This window comes from Lathyrus oleraceus, chromosome 3 (assembly GCF_024323335.1).
Source record: "Lathyrus oleraceus cultivar Zhongwan6 chromosome 3, CAAS_Psat_ZW6_1.0, whole genome shotgun sequence".
Classification (NCBI taxonomy): Eukaryota; Viridiplantae; Streptophyta; class Magnoliopsida; order Fabales; family Fabaceae; genus Lathyrus; species Lathyrus oleraceus.
Window position 1 is genome coordinate 434,273,086 of NC_066581.1, and position 24,795 is coordinate 434,297,880.

Genomic DNA, 24,795 nt, shown 5'->3' on the forward strand with positions numbered 1-24,795 from the left:
TGGAATGGCCCAAAAAGTTGAGCTCAAAAGTGTGTAATTTGAAAAATGGCTCTGTAAAATAAATGGATAACTTGAAATGCAAGGTACAAGGTGGTCAATTTGAGTTTGGACTTGAATAAACCTCAAACAATGATGCACACCAGTCATATGAACCATTTGTGAGGTGTTTGAGTAGGAAAAACACCCAAAAAGTCTTTAGATAAAAACCTCACTTTTTCACTTTTGGACAATTTTAGCAACTTTGAGGTTTGCACTACAAGTCATTGATATATGCATTTTGGGATTTTGGACAATGAATGAAAATTGTAGATAATTAAATAAGGTCATAGCAAAAAGAACCTCCTCGTTTGGGTCAAAAATGAGAAAGTTATGGGGTAGTGATGTTGGAAAAATAACTTATAATGTATGTACCTCATTCACCCTTTTCCATTCAAAATTGGCCTTGAATATGTGAAGATCAAATGTTAAAAATGGTTGTGATATTGACTATCAAAAAAGAACCACCTCATTTGGCCAAATATTGAGGGAGTTATGATGTTTTGAAGTTGGCCCCAAAATCACTAGGAACCAAAGAAGACCTATAATGTTTTCCCAAAAAATGTGAACAACTTTAAAATGAAAACCTAAATGATAAAAGTTGATTAGAATTTCATGTAAAGCAAGATGGTGGGATCTAAAATTATTTATGAACAACCAACAATGAAAATCGTAGGTAGTAACAAAATGAAACCCTAGACTAAATATCAAAATTAAATGCTACTTAGTTCATGAAAATGCAATTAAATGGCATGGTGATCATCAAGAACAAATTTCCAACAGCATGGCATCAAGAAATTTGAGACTTGGTTCAAGTTTCATACCTCTTGAAGATCACTCGAATGGATGACTTAAGAGAATTTGTTCTTCCTCCACAGGTCACTTTTATGCTTGCTTCAAGTTGTTACATCATCACCGCACTTCAGATAACCTTGTTGAGCCAAAGCAAAACCTTGAGATTCAAAACCATATTCAAAGTTTAGAGGTTCAGTGAGAAAAGTTGCAAAGGTTCAATGGTTATCCAATCTTTATAATGGCAATGCAAGAGTCTCTATTTAGAGAGAGAGAGAGAGAGAGAGAGAGAGAGAGTTGGTTATTTGTTGAAAGCTTCCAATTAGGTTAGAGGGTAAAATGGAGTTTTGCATAATCTTGCAAACCAAGTTTTGGTGAGGTAGCCTTTCTACCTTGCTAATGGCATGTGCAAACACATTACACTCTCCATTATTCTGTTTTGAATCCAAAATCGTGGCTAGTTGTCCTTGTCCTTGCATTTTGGTGACTTGCTTCCAAAAAGGTGAAAAATGAAAAATTAAGGAATATGGAACATAGGCATGGTACAAGTCGTGGATGAGTGCAAACAACAAATGATAATGGCCCTTTCATGATCTGTTTGAGGTCCAATTGCAACAAGTTTGATTGCTTTTGGAGGAAAATGCTTTTTGGCCAAAATCTCATTATGGCTCGGGTTGGAAGACAAGTCATGGTTTTAGCCCTCAACCATGGCATACCTTGATGCACAAACACCATATAATTGGTACATAATGGAATGGCACAAAAAGTTGAGCTCAAAAGTGTGTAATTTGAAAAATGGCTCTGTAAAATAAATGGATAACTTGAAATGCAAGGTACAAGGTGGTCAATTTGAGTTTGGACTTGAATAAACCTCAAACAATGATGCACACCAGTCATATGAACCATTTGTGAGGTGTTTGAGTAGGAAAAACACCCAAAAAGTCTTTAGATAAAAACCTCACTTTTTCACTTTTGGACAATTTTAGCAACTTTGAGGTTTGCACTACAAGTCATTGATATATGCATTTTGGGATTTTGGACAATGAATGAAAATTGTAGATAATTAAATAAGGTCATAGCAAAAAGAACCTCCTCGTTTGGGTCAAAAATGAGAAAGTTATGGGGTAGTGATGTTGGAAAAATAAATTATAATGTATGTACCTCATTCACCTTTTTCCATTCAAAATTGGCCTTGAATATGTGAAGATCAAATGTTAAAAATGGTTGTGATATTGACTATCAAAAAAGAACCACCTCATTTGGCCAAATATTGAGGGAGTTATGATGTTTTGAAGTTGGCCCCAAAATCACTAGGAACCAAAGAAGACCTATAATGTTTTCCCAAAAAATGTGAACAACTTTAAAATGAAAACCTAAATGATAAAAGTTGATTAGAATTTCATGTAAAGCAAGATGGTGGGATCTAAAATTATTTATGAACAACCAACAATGAAAATCGTAGGTAGTAACAAAATGAAACCCTAGACTAAATATCAAAATTAAATGCTACTTAGTTCATGAAAATGCAATTAAATGGCATGGTGATCATCAAGAACAAATTTCCAACAGCATGGCATCAAGAAATTTGAGACTTGGTTCAAGTTTCATACCTCTTGAAGATCACTCGAATGGATGACTTAAGAGAATTTGTTCTTCCTCCACAGGTCACTTTTATGCTTGCTTCAAGTTGTTACATCATCACCACACTTCAGATAACCTTGTTGAGCCAAAGCAAAACCTTGAGATTCAAAACCATATTCAAAGTTTAGAGGTTCAGTGAGAAAAGTTGCAAAGGTTCAATGCTTATCCAATCTTTATAATGGCAATGCAAGAGTCTCTATTTAGAGAGAGAGAGAGAGATAGAGAGAGAGAGAGAGTTGGTTATTTGTTGAAAGCTTCCAATTAGGTTAGAGGGTAAAATGGAGTTTTGCATAATCTTGCAAACCAAGTTTTGGTGAGGTAGCCTTTCTACCTTGCTAATGGCATGTGCAAACACATTACACTCTCCATTATTCTGTTTTGAATCCAAAATCGTGGCTAGTTGTCCTTGTCCTTGCATTTTGGTGACTTGCTTCCAAAAAGGTGAAAAATGAAAAATTAAGGAATATGGAACATAGGCATGGTACAAGTCGTGGATGAGTGCAAACAACAAATGATAATGGCCCTTTCATGATCTGTTTGAGGTCCAATTGCAACAAGTTTGATTGCTTTTGGAGGAAAATGCTTTTTGGCCAAAATCTCATTATGGCTCGGGTTGGAAGACAAGTCATGGTTTTAGCCCTCAACCATGGCATACCTTGATGCACAAACACCATATAATTGGTACATAATGGAATGGCACAAAAAGTTGAGCTCAAAAGTGTGTAATTTGAAAAATGGCTCTGTAAAATAAATGGATAACTTGAAATGCAAGGTACAAGGTGGTCAATTTGAGTTTGGACTTGAATAAACCTCAAACAATGATGCACACCAGTCATATGAACCATTTGTGAGGTGTTTGAGTAGGAAAAACACCCAAAAAGTCTTTAGATAAAAACCTCACTTTTTCACTTTTGGACAATTTTAGCAACTTTGAGGTTTGCACTACAAGTCATTGATATATGCATTTTGGGATTTTGGACAATGAATGAAAATTGTAGATAATTAAATAAGGTCATAGCAAAAAGAACCTCCTCGTTTGGGTCAAAAATGAGAAAGTTATGGGGTAGTGATGTTGGAAAAATAACTTATAATGTATGTACCTCATTCACCCTTTTCCATTCAAAATTGGCCTTGAATATGTGAAGATCAAATGTTAAAAATGGTTGTGATATTGACTATCAAAAAAGAACCACCTCATTTGGCCAAATATTGAGGGAGTTATGATGTTTTGAAGTTGGCCCCAAAATCACTAGGAACCAAAGAAGACCTATAATGTTTTCCCAAAAAATGTGAACAACTTTAAAATGAAAACCTAAATGATAAAAGTTGATTAGAATTTCATGTAAAGCAAGATGGTGGGATCTAAAATTATTTATGAACAACCAACAATGAAAATCGTAGGTAGTAACAAAATGAAACCCTAGACTAAATATCAAAATTAAATGCTACTTAGTTCATGAAAATGCAATTAAATGGCATGGTGATCATCAAGAACAAATTTCCAATAGCATGGCATCAAGAAATTTGAGACTTGGTTCAAGTTTCATACCTCTTGAAGATCACTCGAATGGATGACTTAAGAGAATTTGTTCTTCCTCCACAGGTCACTTTTATGCTTGCTTCAAGTTGTTACATCATCACCACACTTCAGATAACCTTGTTGAGCCAAAGCAAAACCTTGAGATTCAAAACCATATTCAAAGTTTAGAGGTTCAGTGAGAAAAGTTGCAAAGGTTCAATGGTTATCCAATCTTTATAATGGCAATGCAAGAGTCTCTATTTAGAGAGAGAGAGAGAGAGAGAGAGAGAGAGAGAGTTGGTTATTTGTTGAAAGCTTCCAATTAGGTTAGAGGGTAAAATGGAGTTTTGCATAATCTTGCAAACCAAGTTTTGGTGAGGTAGCCTTTCTACCTTGCTAATGGCATGTGCAAACACATTACACTCTCCATTATTCTGTTTTGAATCCAAAATCGTGGCTAGTTGTCCTTGTCCTTGCATTTTGGTGACTTGCTTCCAAAAAGGTGAAAAATGAAAAATTAAGGAATATGGAACATAGGCATGGTACAAGTCGTGGATGAGTGCAAACTCAAATGATAATGGCCCTTTCATGATCTGTTTGAGGTCCAATTGCAACAAGTTTGATTGCTTTTGGAGGAAAATGCTTTTTGGCCAAAATCTCATTATGGCTCGGGTTGGAAGACAAGTCATGGTTTTAGCCCTCAACCATGGCATACCTTGATGCACAAACACCATATAATTGGTACATAATGGAATGGCACAAAAAGTTGAGCTCAAAAGTGTGTAATTTGAAAAATGGCTCTGTAAAATAAATGGATAACTTGAAATGCAAGGTACAAGGTGGTCAATTTGAGTTTGGACTTGAATAAACCTCAAACAATGATGCACACCAGTCATATGAACCATTTGTGAGGTGTTTGAGTAGGAAAAACACCCAAAAAGTCTTTAGATAAAAACCTCACTTTTTCACTTTTGGACAATTTTAGCAACTTTGAGGTTTGCACTACAAGTCATTGATATATGCATTTTGGGATTTTGGACAATGAATGAAAATTGTAGATAATTAAATAAGGTCATAGCAAAAAGAACCTCCTCGTTTGGGTCAAAAATGAGAAAGTTATGGGGTAGTGATGTTGGAAAAATAAATTATAATGTATGTACCTCATTCACCTTTTTCCATTCAAAATTGGCCTTGAATATGTGAAGATCAAATGTTAAAAATGGTTGTGATATTGACTATCAAAAAAGAACCACCTCATTTGGCCAAATATTGAGGGAGTTATGATGTTTTGAAGTTGGCCCCAAAATCACTAGGAACCAAAGAAGACCTATAATGTTTTCCCAAAAAATGTGAACAACTTTAAAATGAAAACCTAAATGATAAAAGTTGATTAGAATTTCATGTAAAGCAAGATGGTGGGATCTAAAATTATTTATGAACAACCAACAATGAAAATCGTAGGTAGTAACAAAATGAAACCCTAGACTAAATATCAAAATTAAATGCTACTTAGTTCATGAAAATGCAATTAAATGGCATGGTGATCATCAAGAACAAATTTCCAACAGCATGGCATCAAGAAATTTGAGACTTGGTTCAAGTTTCATACCTCTTGAAGATCACTCGAATGGATGACTTAAGAGAATTTGTTCTTCCTCCATAGGTCACTTTTATGCTTGCTTCAAGTTGTTACATCATCACCACACTTCAGATAACCTTGTTGAGCCAAAGCAAAACCTTGAGATTCAAAACCATCTTCAAAGTTTAGAGGTTCAGTGAGAAAAGTTGCAAAGGTTCAATGGTTATCCAATCTTTATAATGGCAATGCAAGAGTCTCTATTTAGAGAGAGAGAGAGAGAGAGAGAGAGAGAGAGAGAGAGAGAGAGTTGGTTATTTGTTGAAAGCTTCCAATTTGGTTAGAGGGTAAAATGGAGTTTTGCATAATCTTGCAAACCAAGTTTTGGTGAGGTAGCCTTTCTGCCTTGCTAATGGCATGTGCAAACACATTACACTCTCCATTATTCTGTTTTGAATCCAAAATCGTGGCTAGTTGTCCTTGTCCTTGCATTTTGGTGACTTGCTTCCAAAAAGGTGAAAAATGAAAAATTAAGGAATATGGAACATAGGCATGGTACAAGTCGTGGATGAGTGCAAACAACAAATGATAATGGCCCTTTCATGATCTGTTTAAGGTCCAATTGCAACAAGTTTGATTGCTTTTGGAGGAAAATGCTTTTTGGCCTAAATCTCATTATGGCTCGGGTTGGAAGACAAGTCATGGTTTAAGCCCTCAACCATGGCATACCTTGATGCAAAAACACCATATAATTGGTACATAATGGAATGGCACAAAAAGTTGAGCTTAAAAGTCTGTAAAATAAATGGATAATTTGAAATGCAAGGTACAAGGTGGTCAATTTGAGTTTGGACTTGAATAAACCTCAAAAAATGATGCACATCAGTCATATGAACCATTTGTGAGGTGTTTGAGTAGGAAAAACACCCAAAAAGTCTTTAGATGAAAACCTCACTTTTTAACTTTTGGAAAATTTTAGCAACTTTGAGGTTTGCACTACAAGTCATTGATCTACGCATTTTGGGATTTTGGACAATGAATGAAAATTGTTGATAATTAAATAAGGTCATAGCAAAAATAACCACCTCATTTGTGTCAAAAATGAGAAAGTTATGGGGTAGTGAAGTTGGAAAAATAACTTATAATGTATGTACCTCATTCACTCTTTTCCATTCAAAATTGGCCTTGAATGTGTGAAGATCAAATGTTAAAAATAGTTGTGATATTGACTATGAAAAAAGAACCACCTCATTTGGCCAAAAATTGAGGGAGTTATGATGTTTTGAAGTTGGCCCCAAAATCACTAGGAACCAAAGATGACCTATAATGTTTTCCCAAAAAATGTAAACAACTTTAAAATGAAAACCTAAAAAAGCAAAGTTGTTTAGAATTTCATGGAAAGCAAGATGGTGGGTTCCAAAGATATTTATGAACAACCAACAAGGAAAATCGTAGGTAGTAACAAAATGAAACCCTTGACTAAATATCAGAATTAAATGCTACTCAGTTCATGAAAATGCAATTAAACGCCATTGTGATCATGAAGAACAAATTTCCAACAGCATGGCATCAAGAAATTTGAGATTTGGTTCAAGTTTCATACCTCTTGAAGATCACTCGAATGGCTGACTTCAGAGAATTTGTTCTTCCTCCACAGGACACTATTATGCTTGCTTCAAGTTGCTACATCATCACCATATTTCAGAGAACCTTGCTAGCCAGAGGAAAACCTTGAGATTCAAAACCCGATTCAAAGTTCAGAGGTCCAGTGAGAAAAGTTGCAGAGGTTCAATGGTTATCCAAGGTTTATAATGGCAATGCAGGAGTCTCTATTTAGAGAGAGAGAGAGAGAGAGAGAGAGAGAGAGAGAGAGAGAGAGAGAGTTGGTTATTTGTTGAAAGCTTCCGATTAGGTTATAGGGTAAAATGGATTTTTGTATAATCTCGCAAACTAAGTTTTGGTGAGGTAGCGTTTCTACCTTGCTAATGGCATGTGAAGACACATTACACTCTCCACTATACTGTTTTGAATCCAAAATCGTGGTCAGTTGTCCTTGTCCTTGAATTTTGGTGACTTGCTTCCAAAAAGGTGAAAAATGCAAAATTGGGTAATATGGAACATAGGCATGGTACAAGTCGTGGATGAGTGCAAACAACAAATGAAAATGGTCCTTTCATGATCTGTTTGAGGTCCAATTGCAACAAGTTTGATTGCTTTTGGAGGAAAATGCTTTTTGGCCAAAATCTCATTATGGCTCGGGTTGGAAGACAAGTCATGGTTTTAGCCCTCAACCATGGCATACCTTGATGCACAAACACCATATAATTGGTACATAATGGAATGGCACAAAAAGTTGAGCTCAAAAGTGTGTAATTTGAAAAATGGCTCTGTAAAATAAATGGATAACTTGAAATGCAAGGTACAAGGTGGTCAATTTGAGTTTGGACTTGAATAAACCTCAAACAATGATGCACACCAGTCATATGAACCATTTGTGAGGTGTTTGAGTAGGAAAAACACCCAAAAAGTCTTTAGATAAAAACCTCACTTTTTCACTTTTGGACAATTTTAGCAACTTTGAGGTTTGCACTACAAGTCATTGATATATGCATTTTGGGATTTTGGACAATGAATGAAAATTGTAGATAATTAAATAAGGTCATAGCAAAAAGAACCTCCTCGTTTGGGTCAAAAATGAGAAAGTTATGGGGTAGTGATGTTGGAAAAATAACTTATAATGTATGTACCTCATTCACCCTTTTCCATTCAAAATTGGCCTTGAATATGTGAAGATCAAATGTTAAAAATGGTTGTGATATTGACTATCAAAAAAGAACCACCTCATTTGGCCAAATATTGAGGGAGTTATGATGTTTTGAAGTTGGCCCCAAAATCACTAGGAACCAAAGAAGACCTATAATGTTTTCCCAAAAAATGTGAACAACTTTAAAATGAAAACCTAAATGATAAAAGTTGATTAGAATTTAATGTAAAGCAAGATGGTGGGATCTAAAATTATTTATGAACAACCAACAATGAAAATCGTAGGTAGTAACAAAATGAAACCCTAGACTAAATATCAAAATTAAATGCTACTTAGTTCATGAAAATGCAATTAAATGGCATGGTGATCATCAAGAACAAATTTCCAACAGCATGGCATCAAGAAATTTGAGACTTGGTTCAAGTTTCATACCTCTTGAAGATCACTCGAATGGATGACTTAAGAGAATTTGTTCTTCCTCCACAGGTCACTTTTATGCTTGCTTCAAGTTGTTACATCATCACCGCACTTCAGATAACCTTGTTGAGCCAAAGCAAAACCTTGAGATTCAAAACCATATTCAAAGTTTAGAGGTTCAGTGAGAAAAGTTGCAAAGGTTCAATGGTTATCCAATCTTTATAATGGCAATGCAAGAGTCTCTATTTAGAGAGAAAGAGAGAGAGAGAGAGAGAGAGAGTTGGTTATTTGTTGAAAGCTTCCAATTAGGTTAGAGGGTAAAATGGAGTTTTGCATAATCTTGCAAACCAAGTTTTGGTGAGGTAGCCTTTCTACCTTGCTAATGGCATGTGCAAACACATTACACTCTCCATTATTCTGTTTTGAATCCAAAATCGTGGCTAGTTGTCCTTGTCCTTGCATTTTGGTGACTTGCTTCCAAAAAGGTGAAAAATGAAAAATTAAGGAATATGGAACATAGGCATGGTACAAGTCGTGGATGAGTGCAAACAACAAATGATAATGGCCCTTTCATGATCTGTTTGAGGTCCAATTGCAACAAGTTTGATTGCTTTTGGAGGAAAATGCTTTTTGGCCAAAATCTCATTATGGCTCGGGTTGGAAGACAAGTCATGGTTTTAGCCCTCAACCATGGCATACCTTGATGCACAAACACCATATAATTGGTACATAATGGAATGGCACAAAAAGTTGAGCTCAAAAGTGTGTAATTTGAAAAATGGCTCTGTAAAATAAATGGATAACTTGAAATGCAAGGTACAAGGTGGTCAATTTGAGTTTGGACTTGAATAAACCTCAAACAATGATGCACACCAGTCATATGAACCATTTGTGAGGTGTTTGAGTAGGAAAAACACCCAAAAAGTCTTTAGATAAAAACCTCACTTTTTCACTTTTGGGAAAATTTTAGCAACTTTGAGGTTTGCACTACAAGTCATTGATATATGCATTTTGGGATTTTGGACAATGAATGAAAATTGTAGATAATTAAATAAGGTCATAGCAAAAAGAACCTCCTCGTTTGGGTCAAAAATGAGAAAGTTATGGGGTAGTGATGTTGGAAAAATAACTTATAATGTATGTATCTCATTCACCCTTTTCCATTCAAAATTGGCCTTGAATATGTGAAGATCAAATGTTAAAAATGGTTGTGATATTGACTATCAAAAAAGAACCACCTCATTTGGCCAAATATTGAGGGAGTTATGATGTTTTGAAGTTGGCCCCAAAATCACTAGGAACCAAAGAAGACCTAGAATGTTTTCCCAAAAAATGTGAACAACTTTAAAATGAAAACCTAAATGATAAAAGTTGATTAGAATTTCATGTAAAGCAAGATGGTGGGATCTAAAATTATTTATGAACAACCAACAATGAAAATCGTAGGTAGTAACAAAATGAAACCCTAGACTAAATATCAAAATTAAATGCTACTTAGTTCATGAAAATGCAATTAAATGGCATGGTGATCATCAAGAACAAATTTCCAACAGCATGGCATCAAGAAATTTGAGACTTGGTTCAAGTTTCATACCTCTTGAAGATCACTCGAATGGATGACTTAAGAGAATTTGTTCTTCCTCCACAGGTCACTTTTATGCTTGCTTCAAGTTGTTACATCATCACCACACTTCAGATAACCTTGTTGAGCCAAAGCAAAACCTTGAGATTCAAAACCATATTCAAAGTTTAGAGGTTCAGTGAGAAAAGTTGCAAAGGTTCAATGGTTATCCAATCTTTATAATGGCAATGCAAGAGTCTCTATTTAGAGAGAGAGAGAGAGAGAGAGAGAGAGAGAGAGAGTTGGTTATTTGTTGAAAGCTTCCGATTAGGTTATAGGGTAAAATGGATTTTTGTATAATCTCGCAAACTAAGTTTTGGTGAGGTAGCGTTTCTACCTTGCTAATGGCATGTGAAGACACATTACACTCTCCACTATACTGTTTTGAATCCAAAATCGTGGTCAGTTGTCCTTGTCCTTGAATTTTGGTGACTTGCTTCCAAAAAGGTGAAAAATGCAAAATTGGGGAATATGGAACATAGGCATGGTACAAGTCGTGGATGAGTGCAAACAACAAATGAAAATGGTCCTTTCATGATCTGTTTGAGGTCCAATTGCAACAAGTTTGATTGCTTTTGGAGGAAAATGCTTTTTGGCCAAAATCTCATTATGGCTCGGGTTGGAAGACAAGTCATGGTTTTAGCCCTCAACCATGGCATACCTTGATGCACAAACACCATATAATTGGTACATAATGGAATGGCACAAAAAGTTGAGCTCAAAAGTGTGTAATTTGAAAAATGGCTCTGTAAAATAAATGGATAACTTGAAATGCAAGGTACAAGGTGGTCAATTTGAGTTTGGACTTGAATAAACCTCAAACAATGATGCACACCAGTCATATGAACCATTTGTGAGGTGTTTGAGTAGGAAAAACACCCAAAAAGTCTTTAGATAAAAACCTCACTTTTTCACTTTTGGACAATTTTAGCAACTTTGAGGTTTGCACTACAAGTCATTGATATATGCATTTTGGGATTTTGGACAATGAATGAAAATTGTAGATAATTAAATAAGGTCATAGCAAAAAGAACCTCCTCGTTTGGGTCAAAAATGAGAAAGTTATGGGGTAGTGATGTTGGAAAAATAACTTATAATGTATGTACCTCATTCACCCTTTTCCATTCAAAATTGGCCTTGAATATGTGAAGATCAAATGTTAAAAATGGTTGTGATATTGACTATCAAAAAAGAACCACCTCATTTGGCCAAATATTGAGGGAGTTATGATGTTTTGAAGTTGGCCCCAAAATCACTAGGAACCAAAGAAGACCTATAATGTTTTCCCAAAAAATGTGAACAACTTTAAAATGAAAACCTAAATGATAAAAGTTGATTAGAATTTCATGTAAAGCAAGATGGTGGGATCTAAAATTATTTATGAACAACCAACAATGAAAATCGTAGGTAGTAACAAAATGAAACCCTAGACTAAATATCAAAATTAAATGCTACTTAGTTCATGAAAATGCAATTAAATGGCATGGTGATCATCAAGAACAAATTTCCAACAGCATGGCATCAAGAAATTTGAGACTTGGTTCAAGTTTCATACCTCTTGAAGATCACTCGAATGGATGACTTAAGAGAATTTGTTCTTCCTCCACAGGTCACTTTTATGCTTGCTTCAAGTTGTTACATCATCACCGCACTTCAGATAACCTTGTTGAGCCAAAGCAAAACCTTGAGATTCAAAACCATATTCAAAGTTTAGAGGTTCAGTGAGAAAAGTTGCAAAGGTTCAATGGTTATCCAATCTTTATAATGGCAATGCAAGAGTCTCTATTTAGAGAGAGAGAGAGAGAGAGAGAGAGAGAGAGAGAGAGAGAGAGAGAGAGAGAGAGAGAGAGAGAGAGAGTTGGTTATTTGTTGAAAGCTTCCAATTAGGTTAGAGGGTAAAATGGAGTTTTGCATAATCTTGCAAACCAAGTTTTGGTGAGGTAGCCTTTCTGCCTTGCTAATGGCATGTGCAAACACATTACACTCTCCATTATTCTGTTTTGAATCCAAAATCGTGGCTAGTTGTCCTTGTCCTTGCATTTTGGTGACTTGCTTCCAAAAAGGTGAAAAATGAAAAATTAAGGAATATGGAACATAGGCATGGTACAAGTCGTGGATGAGTGCAAACAACAAATGATAATGGCCCTTTCATGATCTGTTTGAGGTCCAATTGCAACAAGTTTGATTGCTTTTGGAGGAAAATGCTTTTTGGCCAAAATCTCATTATGGCTCGGGTTGGAAGACAAGTCATGGTTTTAGCCCTCAACCATGGCATACCTTGATGCACAAACACCATATAATTGGTACATAATGGAATGGCACAAAAAGTTGAGCTCAAAAGTGTGTAATTTGAAAAATGGCTCTGTAAAATAAATGGATAACTTGAAATGCAAGGTACAAGGTGGTCAATTTGAGTTTGGACTTGAATAAACCTCAAACAATGATGCACACCAGTCATATGAACCATTTGTGAGGTGTTTGAGTAGGAAAAACACCCAAAAAGTCTTTAGATAAAAACCTCACTTTTTCACTTTTGGACAATTTTAGCAACTTTGAGGTTTGCACTACAAGTCATTGATATATGCATTTTGGGATTTTGGACAATGAATGAAAATTGTAGATAATTAAATAAGGTCATAGCAAAAAGAACCTCCTCGTTTGGGTCAAAAATGAGAAAGTTATGGGGTAGTGATGTTGGAAAAATAAATTATAATGTATGTACCTCATTCACCTTTTTCCATTCAAAATTGGCCTTGAATATGTGAAGATCAAATGTTAAAAATGGTTGTGATATTGACTATCAAAAAAGAACCACCTCATTTGGCCAAATATTGAGGGAGTTATGATGTTTTGAAGTTGGCCCCAAAATCACTAGGAACCAAAGAAGACCTATAATGTTTTCCCAAAAAATGTGAACAACTTTAAAATGAAAACCTAAATGATAAAAGTTGATTAGAATTTCATGTAAAGCAAGATGGTGGGATCTAAAATTATTTATGAACAACCAACAATGAAAATCGTAGGTAGTAACAAAATGAAACCCTAGACTAAATATCAAAATTAAATGCTACTTAGTTCATGAAAATGCAATTAAATGGCATGGTGATCATCAAGAACAAATTTCCAACAGCATGGCATCAAGAAATTTGAGACTTGGTTCAAGTTTCATACCTCTTGAAGATCACTCGAATGGATGACTTAAGAGAATTTGTTCTTCCTCCACAGGTCACTTTTATGCTTGCTTCAAGTTGTTACATCATCACCACACTTCAGATAACCTTGTTGAGCCAAAGCAAAACCTTGAGATTCAAAACCATATTCAAAGTTTAGAGGTTCAGTGAGAAAAGTTGCAAAGGTTCAATGGTTATCCAATCTTTATAATGGCAATGCAAGAGTCTCTATTTAGAGAGAGAGAGAGAGAGAGAGAGAGAGAGAGAGAGAGAGTTGGTTATTTGTTGAAAGCTTCCAATTAGGTTAGAGGGTAAAATGGAGTTTTGCATAATCTTGCAAACCAAGTTTTGGTGAGGTAGCCTTTCTACCTTGCTAATGGCATGTGCAAACACATTACACTCTCCATTATTCTGTTTTGAATCCAAAATCGTGGCTAGTTGTCCTTGTCCTTGCATTTTGGTGACTTGCTTCCAAAAAGGTGAAAAATGAAAAATTAAGGAATATGGAACATAGGCATGGTACAAGTCGTGGATGAGTGCAAACAACAAATGATAATGGCCCTTTCATGATCTGTTTGAGGTCCAATTGCAACAAGTTTGATTGCTTTTGGAGGAAAATGCTTTTTGGCCAAAATCTCATTATGGCTCGGGTTGGAAGACAAGTCATGGTTTAAGCCCTCAACCATGGCATACCTTGATGCAAAAACACCGTATAATTGGTACATAATGGAATGGCACAAAAAGTTGAGCTTAAAAGTCTGTAAAATAAATGGATAACTTGAAATGCAAGGTACAAGGTGGTCAATTTGAGTTTGGACTTGAATAAACCTCAAAAAATGATGCACATCAGTCAGATGAATCATTTGTGAGGTGTTTGAGTAGGAAAAACACCCAAAAAGTCTTTAGATGAAAACCTCACTTTTTAACTTTTGGACAATTTTAGCAACTTTGAGGTTTGCACTACAAGTCATTGATCTACGCATTTTGGGATTTTGGACAATGAATGAAAATTGTTGATAATTAAATAAGGTCATAGCAAAAATAACCACCTCATTTGTGTCAAAAATGAGAAAGTTATGGGGTAGTGAAGTTGGAAAAATAACTTATAATGTATGTACCTCATTCACTCTTTTCCATTCAAAATTGGCCTTGAATGTGTGAAGATCAAATGTTAAAAATAGTTGTGATATTGACTATGAAAAAAGAACCACCTCATTTGGCCAAAAATTGAGGGAGTTATGATGTTTTGAAGTTGGCCCCAAAATCACTAGGAACCAAAGATGACCTATAATGTTTTCCCAAAAAATGTAAACAACTTTAAAATGAAAACCTAAAAAAGCAAAGTTGGTTAGAATTTCATGGAAAGCAAGATGGTGGGTTCCAAATATATTTATGAACAACCAACAAGGAAAATCGTAGGTAGTAACAAAATGAAACCCTAGACTAAATATCAGAATTAAATGCTACTCAGTTCATGAAAATGCAATTAAATGCCATTGTGATCATGAAGAACAAATTTCCAACAGCATGGCATCAAGAAATTTGAGATTTGGTTCAAGTTTCATACCTCTTGAAGATCTCTCGAATGGCTGACTTCAGAGAATTTGTTCTTCCTCCACAGGACACTATTATGCTTGCTTCAAGTTGCTACATCATCACCATATTTCAGAGAACCTTGCTAGCTTGAGGAAAACCTTGAGATTCAAAACCCGATTCAAAGTTCAGAGGTCCAGTGAGAAAAGTTGCAGAGGTTCAATGGTTATCCAAGGTTTATAATGGCAATGCAGGAGTCTCTATTTAGAGAGAGAGAGAGAGAGAGAGAGAGAGAGAGAGTTGGTTATTTGTTGAAAGCTTCCGATTAGGTTATAGGGTAAAATGGATTTTTGTATAATCTCGCAAACTAAGTTTTGGTGAGGTAGCCTTTCTACCTTGCTAATGGCATGTGAAGACACATTACACTCTCCACTATTCTATTTTGAATCCAAAATTGTGGTTAGTTGTCCTTGTCCTTGCATTTTGGTGACTTGCTTCCAAAAAGGTGAAAAATGCAAAATTGAGGAATATGGAACATAGGCATGGTACAAGTCGTGAATCAGTGCAAACAACAAATGAAAATGGTCCTTTCATGATCTGTTTGAGGTCCAATTGCAACAAGTTTGATTGCTTTTGGAGGAAAATGCTTTTTGGCCAAAATCTCATTATGGCTCGGGTTGGAAGACAAGTCATGGTTTTAGCCCTCAACCATGGCATACCTTGATGCACAAACACCATATAATTGGTACATAATGGAATGGCACAAAAAGTTGAGCTCAAAAGTTTGTAATTTGAAAAATGGCTCTGTAAAATAAATGGATAACTTGAAATGCAAGGTACAAGGTGGTCAATTTGAGTTTGGACTTGAATCAACCTCAAACAATGATGCACACCAGTCACATGAACCATTTGTGAGGTGTTTGAATAGGAAAAACACCAAAAAAGTCTTTAGATAAAAACCTCATTTTTGCACTTTTGGACAATTTTAGCAACTTTGAGGTTTGCACTACAAGTCATTGATCTATGCATTTTGGGATTTTGGATAATGAATGAAAATTGTAGATAATTAAATAAGGTCATAGCAAACAGAACCACCTCATTTGGGTCAAAAATGAGAAAGTTATGGGGTAGTGAAGTAGGAAAAATAACCTATAATGTATGTACCCCACTCACCTTTTTCCTTTCAAAATGGCCTTGAATGTGTGAAGATCAAATGTTAAAAAGGGTTGTGAGATTGACTTTAAAAAAAGAACCACCTCATTTGGCCAAAAACTGAGGGAGTTATGATGTTTTGAAGTTAGCCCCAAAATCACTACGAACCAAAGATGACCTATAATGTTTTCCGAAAAAATGTAAACAAATTTAAAATGAAAACCTAAAGGAGAAAAGTTGGTTAGAATTTCATGGAAAGCAAGATGGTGGGATCCAAAATTATTTATGAACAACCAACAATGAAAATCGTAGGTAGTAACAAATGAAACCCTGGACTAAATATCAGAATTAAATGCTACTCAGTTCATGAAAATGCAATTAAATGGCATGGTGTTCATCAAGAACAAATTTCCAACAGCATGGCATTAAGAAATTTGAGATTTGGTTCAAGTTTCATACCCCTTTAAGATCACTCGAATGGATGACTGCAGAGAAGTTGTTCTTCCTCCACAGGTCATTATTATGCTTGCTCCAAGTTGCTACATCATCACCACACTTCAGAGAACCTTGTTGAGCCAAAGGAACACCTTGAGAGTGCTTGAGATTCAAAACCCGATTCAAAGTTCAGAGGTTCAGTGAGAAAAGTTTCAGAGGTTTAATGGTTATCCAAGCTTTATAGTGGCAATGCAAAAGTCTCTATTTAGAGAGAGAGAGAGAGAGAGAGAGAGAGGAGAGAGAGAGAGAGAGAGAGTTGGTTATTTGTTGAATGCTTCCAATTAGGTTAGAGGGTAAATTGGAGTTTTGCATAATCTTGCAAACCATGTTTTGGTGAGGTGGCCTTTATACCTTTCCAATGGCATGTGCAGACACATTACACTCTCCACTATTTTATTTTGAATCCAAAATCATGGCCACTTTCCTTGTCCTTGAATTTTGGTGACTTGGTTCCACAAAGGTGAAAAATGGAAAATTGAGGAATATGGGACATAGCATGGTACACGTCATGGGTTAGTGAAAACAAGAAATGAAAATGGGCCTTTCATGATTTGTTTGAGGTCCAATTGTAACAAGGTTGATTGGTTTGGGAGAAAAATGCTTTTTGGCCAAAATCTCATTATGGATCGGGTTGGAAGACAAGTCATGGTTTGAGCCCTCAACAATGGCATACCTTGATGCACACACACCACATAATTGGTACATAATGGAATGGCACAAAAAATAAAGCTCAAAAGTTTGTAATTTGAAAAATAGCTATGCGACCTAAATGGATAACTCGAAATGCAAGGTACAAGGTGGTCAATTTGAGTTTGGGATTGAATCAACCTCAAACAATGATGCACACAAGTCATATGAACCATTTATGAGGTGTTTGAGTAGGAAAAACACCCAAAAAGTATTTAGATAAAAACCTCACTTTTTCACTTTTGGACAATTTTAGCAACTTTGAGGTTTGCAATACAATTCCTTGATCTATAAATTTTGGATTTTTGGATAATGAATGAAAATTATAGATAAAAAAAAATAAGGTCATAGAAAAAAGAACCACCTCATTTGGGTAAAAAATGGGGTAGTGAAGTTGGCAAAATGACCTATAATGTATGGACCTCATTCACCCTTTTCCATTCAAAATTGGCCTTGGATGTGTGAAGATCAAATGTTCACAATGGTTGTTATATTGACTATGAAAAAATAACCACCTCATTTGGCCAAACATTGAGGGAGTTATGATGTTTTGAAGTTGGCCCCAAAATCACTAGGAACCAAAGATGACCTATGTAATGTTTTCCCAAAATAAATGGGCTTCCACTCAAAATTGGACTTTGTTATCGAAAGAAAACTTGTTAGGAATGTCCTCAAGATTGATTTGGTGAAACTAAACACTCCATTTGGATGAAAATTTACCAAGTTATGGTCAATTGAAGTTGGGCAAAAATCAGGGCATTGCATAGGGAGACCTTCAAACTCAAATGCTAAACCAAGCAAAATCTTTTCTTGAACAATGAATCAACCTTATAGAGGGTCTCAATTTAAGCATATGATAAAATAATGGGCTCCATATGATAAGTATTGTCTAAGTTATGACCTTGGGAAGTTCATCTTTAAAATTAGGTCAAAACCCTAGACAACTTAAGATGCTTTGCCTTCAAAAATGGTTTTCCATCCATAATTAGCTCTTGATGTGAAGAGTCCAATATAAAAGGCACCACATTCATAGCTTAATTTATGAAAAAGTAATGACCATTGGAAGTCAGCCTATCCAGTCTTAGAGCCAATGAAATAAGTCTTTGTGATGACTTGCACAAATAATGGCCAAATGATGTTGAGATCCATGCACATCCTGATATTCAATGCCAAATGATAAACCTTGAATGATTAAGACCACCATCCTCTTCCTTCTGATCTTCACATTTCTCAAACCTTGCACCATCTAAATACATGAGATATAAGTACAACAAAAAAGCAAAAATTTATCTAAATGCATGAAGTTAATGATGAATAATGAAAATTCAATATATAGCCAAGTACATGGGAAAGGTAACACAATTAATAGTACAAAGCAAGGTAATGGGTGATACAATGAATGAGATTCCAAACCCTAGTTTGAGTAAACAAACAAGGAGAGGTCATCAAGGCCAAAAATCACTTAGATCCATGCTTATGACCATATTAGGTATTGATAATTTGAAAGTATGAATGCAATGCTTGATTTAATTGCTATGAAGCTTAGGGGTAAAAATTGGGGTATGACAGATGCCATCTTCCTATAATACATAATAACATCACTTCTTGGATGGCTTAAACCCTTGTATTTTGGTAAGTCTAGCGCTTTGAACTTATGACGAAACACCACATTAGGAACTAAGCATAAATACTTAATATCCATACCATAAGTAGAGAAACCTTCAATGGCTCCTATCCTCTTATCTAGTAATTCATAGTCTGCTCGTCTGTTCTGATGTGAACCAAAATCAATCTGATTAGCAGTCTAAGGATTAACTTGATGATTGAGAAGTTAAACACCCTAAGAAGTTGCCTGAGCAATAACTGGTGGAGAAGCAAACTGGGGATACACTAGAGGATACATCAATCCCAGATTAACTATCCGACTAATAGTCTGACCTTGATATAGAGCATAGGAGATACACTAGAGGTGAAACAGTAGAAGATGCCCCAAGATAAGGAGGAGGTATATGAACACCTTGATTCAAATTATGAACAGTAGGTTAAGTAGCTCGAGGAGGAAGACGGAAGTAAAGGCTAGGGCCTTTGTACTCATTTTCACTGTCATTAGGAGTTTCAACTAAAACTGGTGCAAAAGTTTGAAGAGCCTGTTATGGGTTTGTCTCATGGTTGTCAGAACTAACCATCTGAGGAGAGTGAGTGGTCATGCCCCAAGGATGGGAAACAAAATTACCATGGGCATGTGAAGCTAGCGGAAATATACCAGAACGTATCGCACACCCGAACTTACAATAGAGTCGCCATCGAACTTTATTTATTCGCGAAGGAAAGGGAAAACATTGATAAAACATTGGGGAAAGAGATATATTGGGTATGGAAGTCGGTTATGCAAGGGGAATGTGTTAGCACCCCTAACATCCATGGTACTCCATGGGAACCGTTTTGATTGTTCTTGCTCGAATAGGTGTTATATCTAAAGATTACTCGCAAAAGAATGGGAAAAGGAAAAGAATAGATAAAGTGCTCGATGAGGATTGTGGGCCCCATGCCTCCGTATCCTTATAGTGCAATGAGGAATTCAGAGCTCGGTAGTTTAACGAACTAGTGGTGGGAGATGAAAAGAATTGTGATCAAAGTATGGTTTAAACTAAAGGATTCTATTGTTTGAACTCCAACAAGGGGTGAAAGTGTGAACCCGGGAGTAAAAATGGTATGTAACAACAAGTGAGGGCCTACAACACTATATTGGAATAACCGAAAAAGAAAGGATTGCCTGAATACGAGTGCAAAGTAAGTAAGGATATGTTCGTCTAAGCAACGAGAGAGCTAACAAGATAAGCAAATCGGCTCTTGGTTCACAAAGAGATACAAGATGGAGCACAAAGGTACATTGTATTTGGCTCAAAGAATAAGGTATATCACATGAAGTGAATGAAGGTAGAATATGAATGTATCATGGAAATGAATGGAGGAATGCCCTAAGGCAAAAGTAATAAATAAGTATGCTCACAAAGGATTTGAACCTTCGTGCCTACGTATTCTCATCGTGCAATGAGAAAATCAGAGCAATCGTAGTTCAACCTTCTACGGCTGAAAACAAAAGAACGAGATTGATTGGATTTCCTAGTGGCAAGGTAGATTGCATAACAAGCAGGAACATGGTACTAACCCAATAATGGTGAACTATGTAACGATAAATTCATGATCATCAAGCTATGGATAAGCAAGACATCTAATAACAAGTGTCGCCACCACACTTTTATTGTTTCCAAGGGAAAAGGGAAAAGTACGAACAAAACCCAAAAGTAAGAAGTTTTCAAATCAAAACTAATAAAATGTCATAGATTATAGGTAAGTGGGTTGGTTACACAGAGGGAAGGTGTTAGCACCCAAAGTATCCTAGGTACTCCTAGGGAGCCCTTTTTTGTGTGCATGTGTATTTTGGACAAAGGGATGTTTACAAACAAATAGATTGGGGTGTTTGAGAAAAGAATTTATTAATTATATTTTTGTGTTTGACAAGACCTTCGGACTTGTGCCTACGTACCAACATCAAAATGAGGGATCAAAACCTCATAATTCGTGATAGAAATTTCAAAGTGGATGCATTGCTTTTAATCAAAAATTAAGTTTGGAAGGCACAAGGGCCTAGAAAATGGTTTGAAGGAGTTAGTTATTTTTGGCTTTTGAAAATTGTAAGTCAAGTATAGTTATGTTTATTTACAAGTTTGATTTAAGAAAAGAAGTTTGAAAATGTAATGGCATAAGGCCCAAAGTTTCTAGTTTGCAAAGTGGTCAAAGTTAAGAAAAAAAACAAGTTCAATCAAAGAAGTTTTTAAAAGGAGGGAGAGATTTTGAAATTAAAGAGATGGGGAGGAGATGAAGAGACTAATCCTAAGCATAAATTTAAAAGTTGAGAGTTGAAAAGATATGACCAATGGGATGCAATCCAATAGACAAGAATGACATATAGAAATCCCAAATTCCCTTGGATATTAGAATCAAGCAACAAACAATCCATACAATATTATCTTGAAGAGCAAGGCGTCAAATAAAGATAGCATCATCCAAGCTTTAGCAACTCCATAATCTGCTTCAAATTTGCTCATGTAACAGATGAACTCCACAAGTCACAGGTTTAAAATAATAGCTTCACAATGATCATGTTACAGATGAACTCATAGGAATCTTCAATGATGTATCAGATGATGTTTCAAATTGCAAGCACTTGATTACATGAAAGCTGGCATTGGGTAAGTCCTTTTGGATAGAGATGTTGCGTAAATTCTAAGTCCAATTATCCACGATCAAACCAATAGTCCACACAATAGTTTTTTAGGGTTTTTGTTTCTTATTATGTATATTAATGGTCAAAGACCACACAAACAGACAAAATATACACAAACAAGATATATCACACCATATGGTCCAAGCGGACAAAGTGAAAAGGCATTAACATAAACAAAGAGAATGGTATGAATAATGACAAATGAATAGAGCTTAAGAATTAAATAGCATTGAAAGTAAATGGCTTGAAATTAAATGTTAGTTGTTAATGAGTTAGAAGTTAGTATTGTTTTTGCTTTTGCTTTTCATTTTAAGTCATTCTTTGGAGAACACTCAACCCACTTATCACAAGGCATCCATACCAACATAAAGGAAGAGAAACGTCTCAGCAACAAAAGACAAGGTTGCAAATGAATGTTTGGTAGTGATTCTTGAGATCTCAGTCACATTATGCTATGCATAATGAGACATTACAATTCCACAGAAGAATACAGTGAGAATGCTACTCAGATACCATGATTCAGCTAGTATATAGGTAAGGTATGCCATTAACATCATGAGAACAACCTCGCGATCAGTTGAGTGTCTTAAGCATCATGGATAGAGATTTCTTCAACAGGCTAGGATTCTGTCGAATGAAAGCATTCGCAAGTCGGCGATGCTTCTCAGCTAACCTTGTAAATGTAACAGCACCATCCGACTTTCACTGTGAGTCTCCACAAAATTTTCCACTTATTATTTTTTGTCTTTGTCCAAAAATGGAAAAATAATAAAAAGGGTACATAGAACCCCAACTTGAAAACAGTGAATTATCAAATCCAGATTCATCCCATTTCCCATTTTCCATTCTCTATCCATCTATAAAAGAGATTAACGTAAATAAGAGATTAATGACTCATGAGTCTCACTAATCTATCAATTATGTTTATCTGTCTTATATGTAGAAAATGGTGTGAATCCGGACTCCAAATTATCAGTGAGTTGTTGAAGAAGAGACGGTCTAGAAATCAGACAATTCAAATTGTAAAAACAATAGGACTATATGAGAAGTCAATTATGAGGCGATCTAATGAAAGGTTGCATTGCAAAGCATATCGCTCCAACTGAAGCCCCATAATCAGAGGACCACCTCATAAAAACCCCATAAAATAATTTGCAACAATGTAGTAGGCGATCCATTATCATAGTAATTGATTTTGATTCCTGCAGATTATTCAAAGCAGTAGCAACAGAGACACAACAATGACATCAAACTTCACTTCCCCTACAACAGGAAAATCCCCTCCAAATACACATAATGCCTAACATGTCCAGCAGCACATAGTATTTTGTTTGCATTGAATTGTACTTAATCTCTTGGCAAGAAAAGCCGACTCTGAATTCTTTGATTGATCAGTTAATTACTGTTTAAAATACCATTGTTATCATGAACCAGTTTGGATTTTCATGTATGGACATCATATCATGCTCACCCTAGTACTTCATAGCACACCGATTAATGAAATAGGTTTTTTAAAACATGATAACAAAAATTCACATCAAATAATGAATAGATGGTGATTAAATCCAAATGAACTTCAGTTCTGCTTCAACTCTTAAAATGCATTAATTTATTTAACAGTAGGATAAAAGCCAATAAGCAACTCCGCGGTAATAGCATCAAGACAGAACTTGGTTGAAGCATCAAAGATAAACTCATCATCTTGAACATTAAAGCACGTTAAATACAAATGTATATGTTTGTAGTGTAAGAAATGATTTTAATTCAAAGATCAATATCAATCATTTTTGGTTTCGTTATGAAATGTCATATCTATGAGATATGTATCTTTGACAGACAAAGGAATCCATGTCTTTGACTGCCGTTGTTGTGCCAACCTCCTTTTTATAGGAAGGAACTTCCTTGATAAATTCATCATACCTACTCTTTGAGTACTTGGGTGTAGTGGTGTCAATTATGAAAACAGCACAATCAGCTTGTGGTGTTCCAGTAATCATATTCTTAATAAAATCTCTGTGACCAGGAGCATCAATGACGGTACAATAGTACTCAGTTGTCTCAAACTTCCACAAGGAAATATCAATAGTGATACCTATTTCCCTTTCATCCTTGAGCTTGTCAAGAGCCCAAGCATACTTGAATGAACGCTTGTTCATCTCAGCAGCTTCTTTTTCAAATCTCTCAATCACACGCTTGTCAATACCTCTAAGCTTGTAGATCAAGTGACCGGTAGTAGCTGACTTCCCAGGATCGACATGGCCAATAACCACAATGTTAATATGAACCTTTTCCCTACCCATGTGTGCTTAAGCTTAAAATTACATAAGATCTTGAAGAAAAAAAAGCTAGCCGCACAGAAGGAAATGAGAGTGTGCGAGTGAGTGATTGGGAAAAGTTTTCAGGGCCAAAATCAGGGTATGCACACCTTGGGGAACATTATGTTATAGAGTGATGTCTTTCGGTCTAAAGAATGCTGCTGCAACTTACCAGAGAGAAATGACTACTCTTTTTCATGATATGATGCATAAAGAGATTGAAGTTTATGTCGATGACATGGTTGCTAAATCAATTGATGAAGAGGAACATGTTGAGCATTTGTTGAAGTTATTCCAGCATTCGAGGAAGTATAAACTCCGCTTGAATCCCAATAAGTGTACTTTTGGTGTTCGCTCTGGTAGGTTGTTGGACTTTATTGCCAGCGAGAAGGGTATTGAAGTTGATCCTGCCAAGGTCAAAGCAATACAAGAGATGCCTGCGCCCAAAACTGAGAAGCAAGTCAGAGGTTTTCTCGGCCGCTTGAATTATATTTCTAGATTTATTTCCCACATGACTGCCACATGTGCGCCTATATTCAAGCTTCTTCAGAAAGATTAGTCTTGTGATTGGACCGAAGATTGCCAGAAAGCATTTGATAGTATCAAGGAATATTTTCTTGAACCTTCTATTTTGTCTCCACCTGTTGAAGGAAGACCGTTAATCATGTATTTGACTGTGCTCGAAGATAGTATGGGTTGTGTTTTTGGTCAACAAGATGAGACTGGGAAGAAAGAATTTGCAATTTACTACCTCAGTAAGAAGTTCACTGACTGAGAGACTCGGTATTC

The 24,795-nt window shown here is 35.7% G+C and overlaps 1 protein-coding gene across 1 annotated transcript; it reads right to left on the bottom strand.

Annotated features, from left to right (window-relative positions):
• Nucleotides 1-23,487: 23,487 nt before the first annotated feature.
• On the bottom strand, nucleotides 23,488-23,991 carry LOC127131592 (elongation factor 1-alpha-like). Its single transcript, XM_051060503.1, has one exon. It carries the CDS (start codon nucleotides 23,989-23,991, stop codon nucleotides 23,488-23,490), a length of 504 nt encoding a protein of 167 aa, XP_050916460.1.
• Between the last annotated feature and the right edge of the window lie 804 nt (nucleotides 23,992-24,795).

Excerpts from the sequence above, each read along its gene's own strand:
- LOC127131592 (XM_051060503.1), bottom strand. The coding sequence starts at position 23,991 with ATGGGTAGGGAAAAGGTTCATATTAACATTGTGGTTATTGGCCATGTC.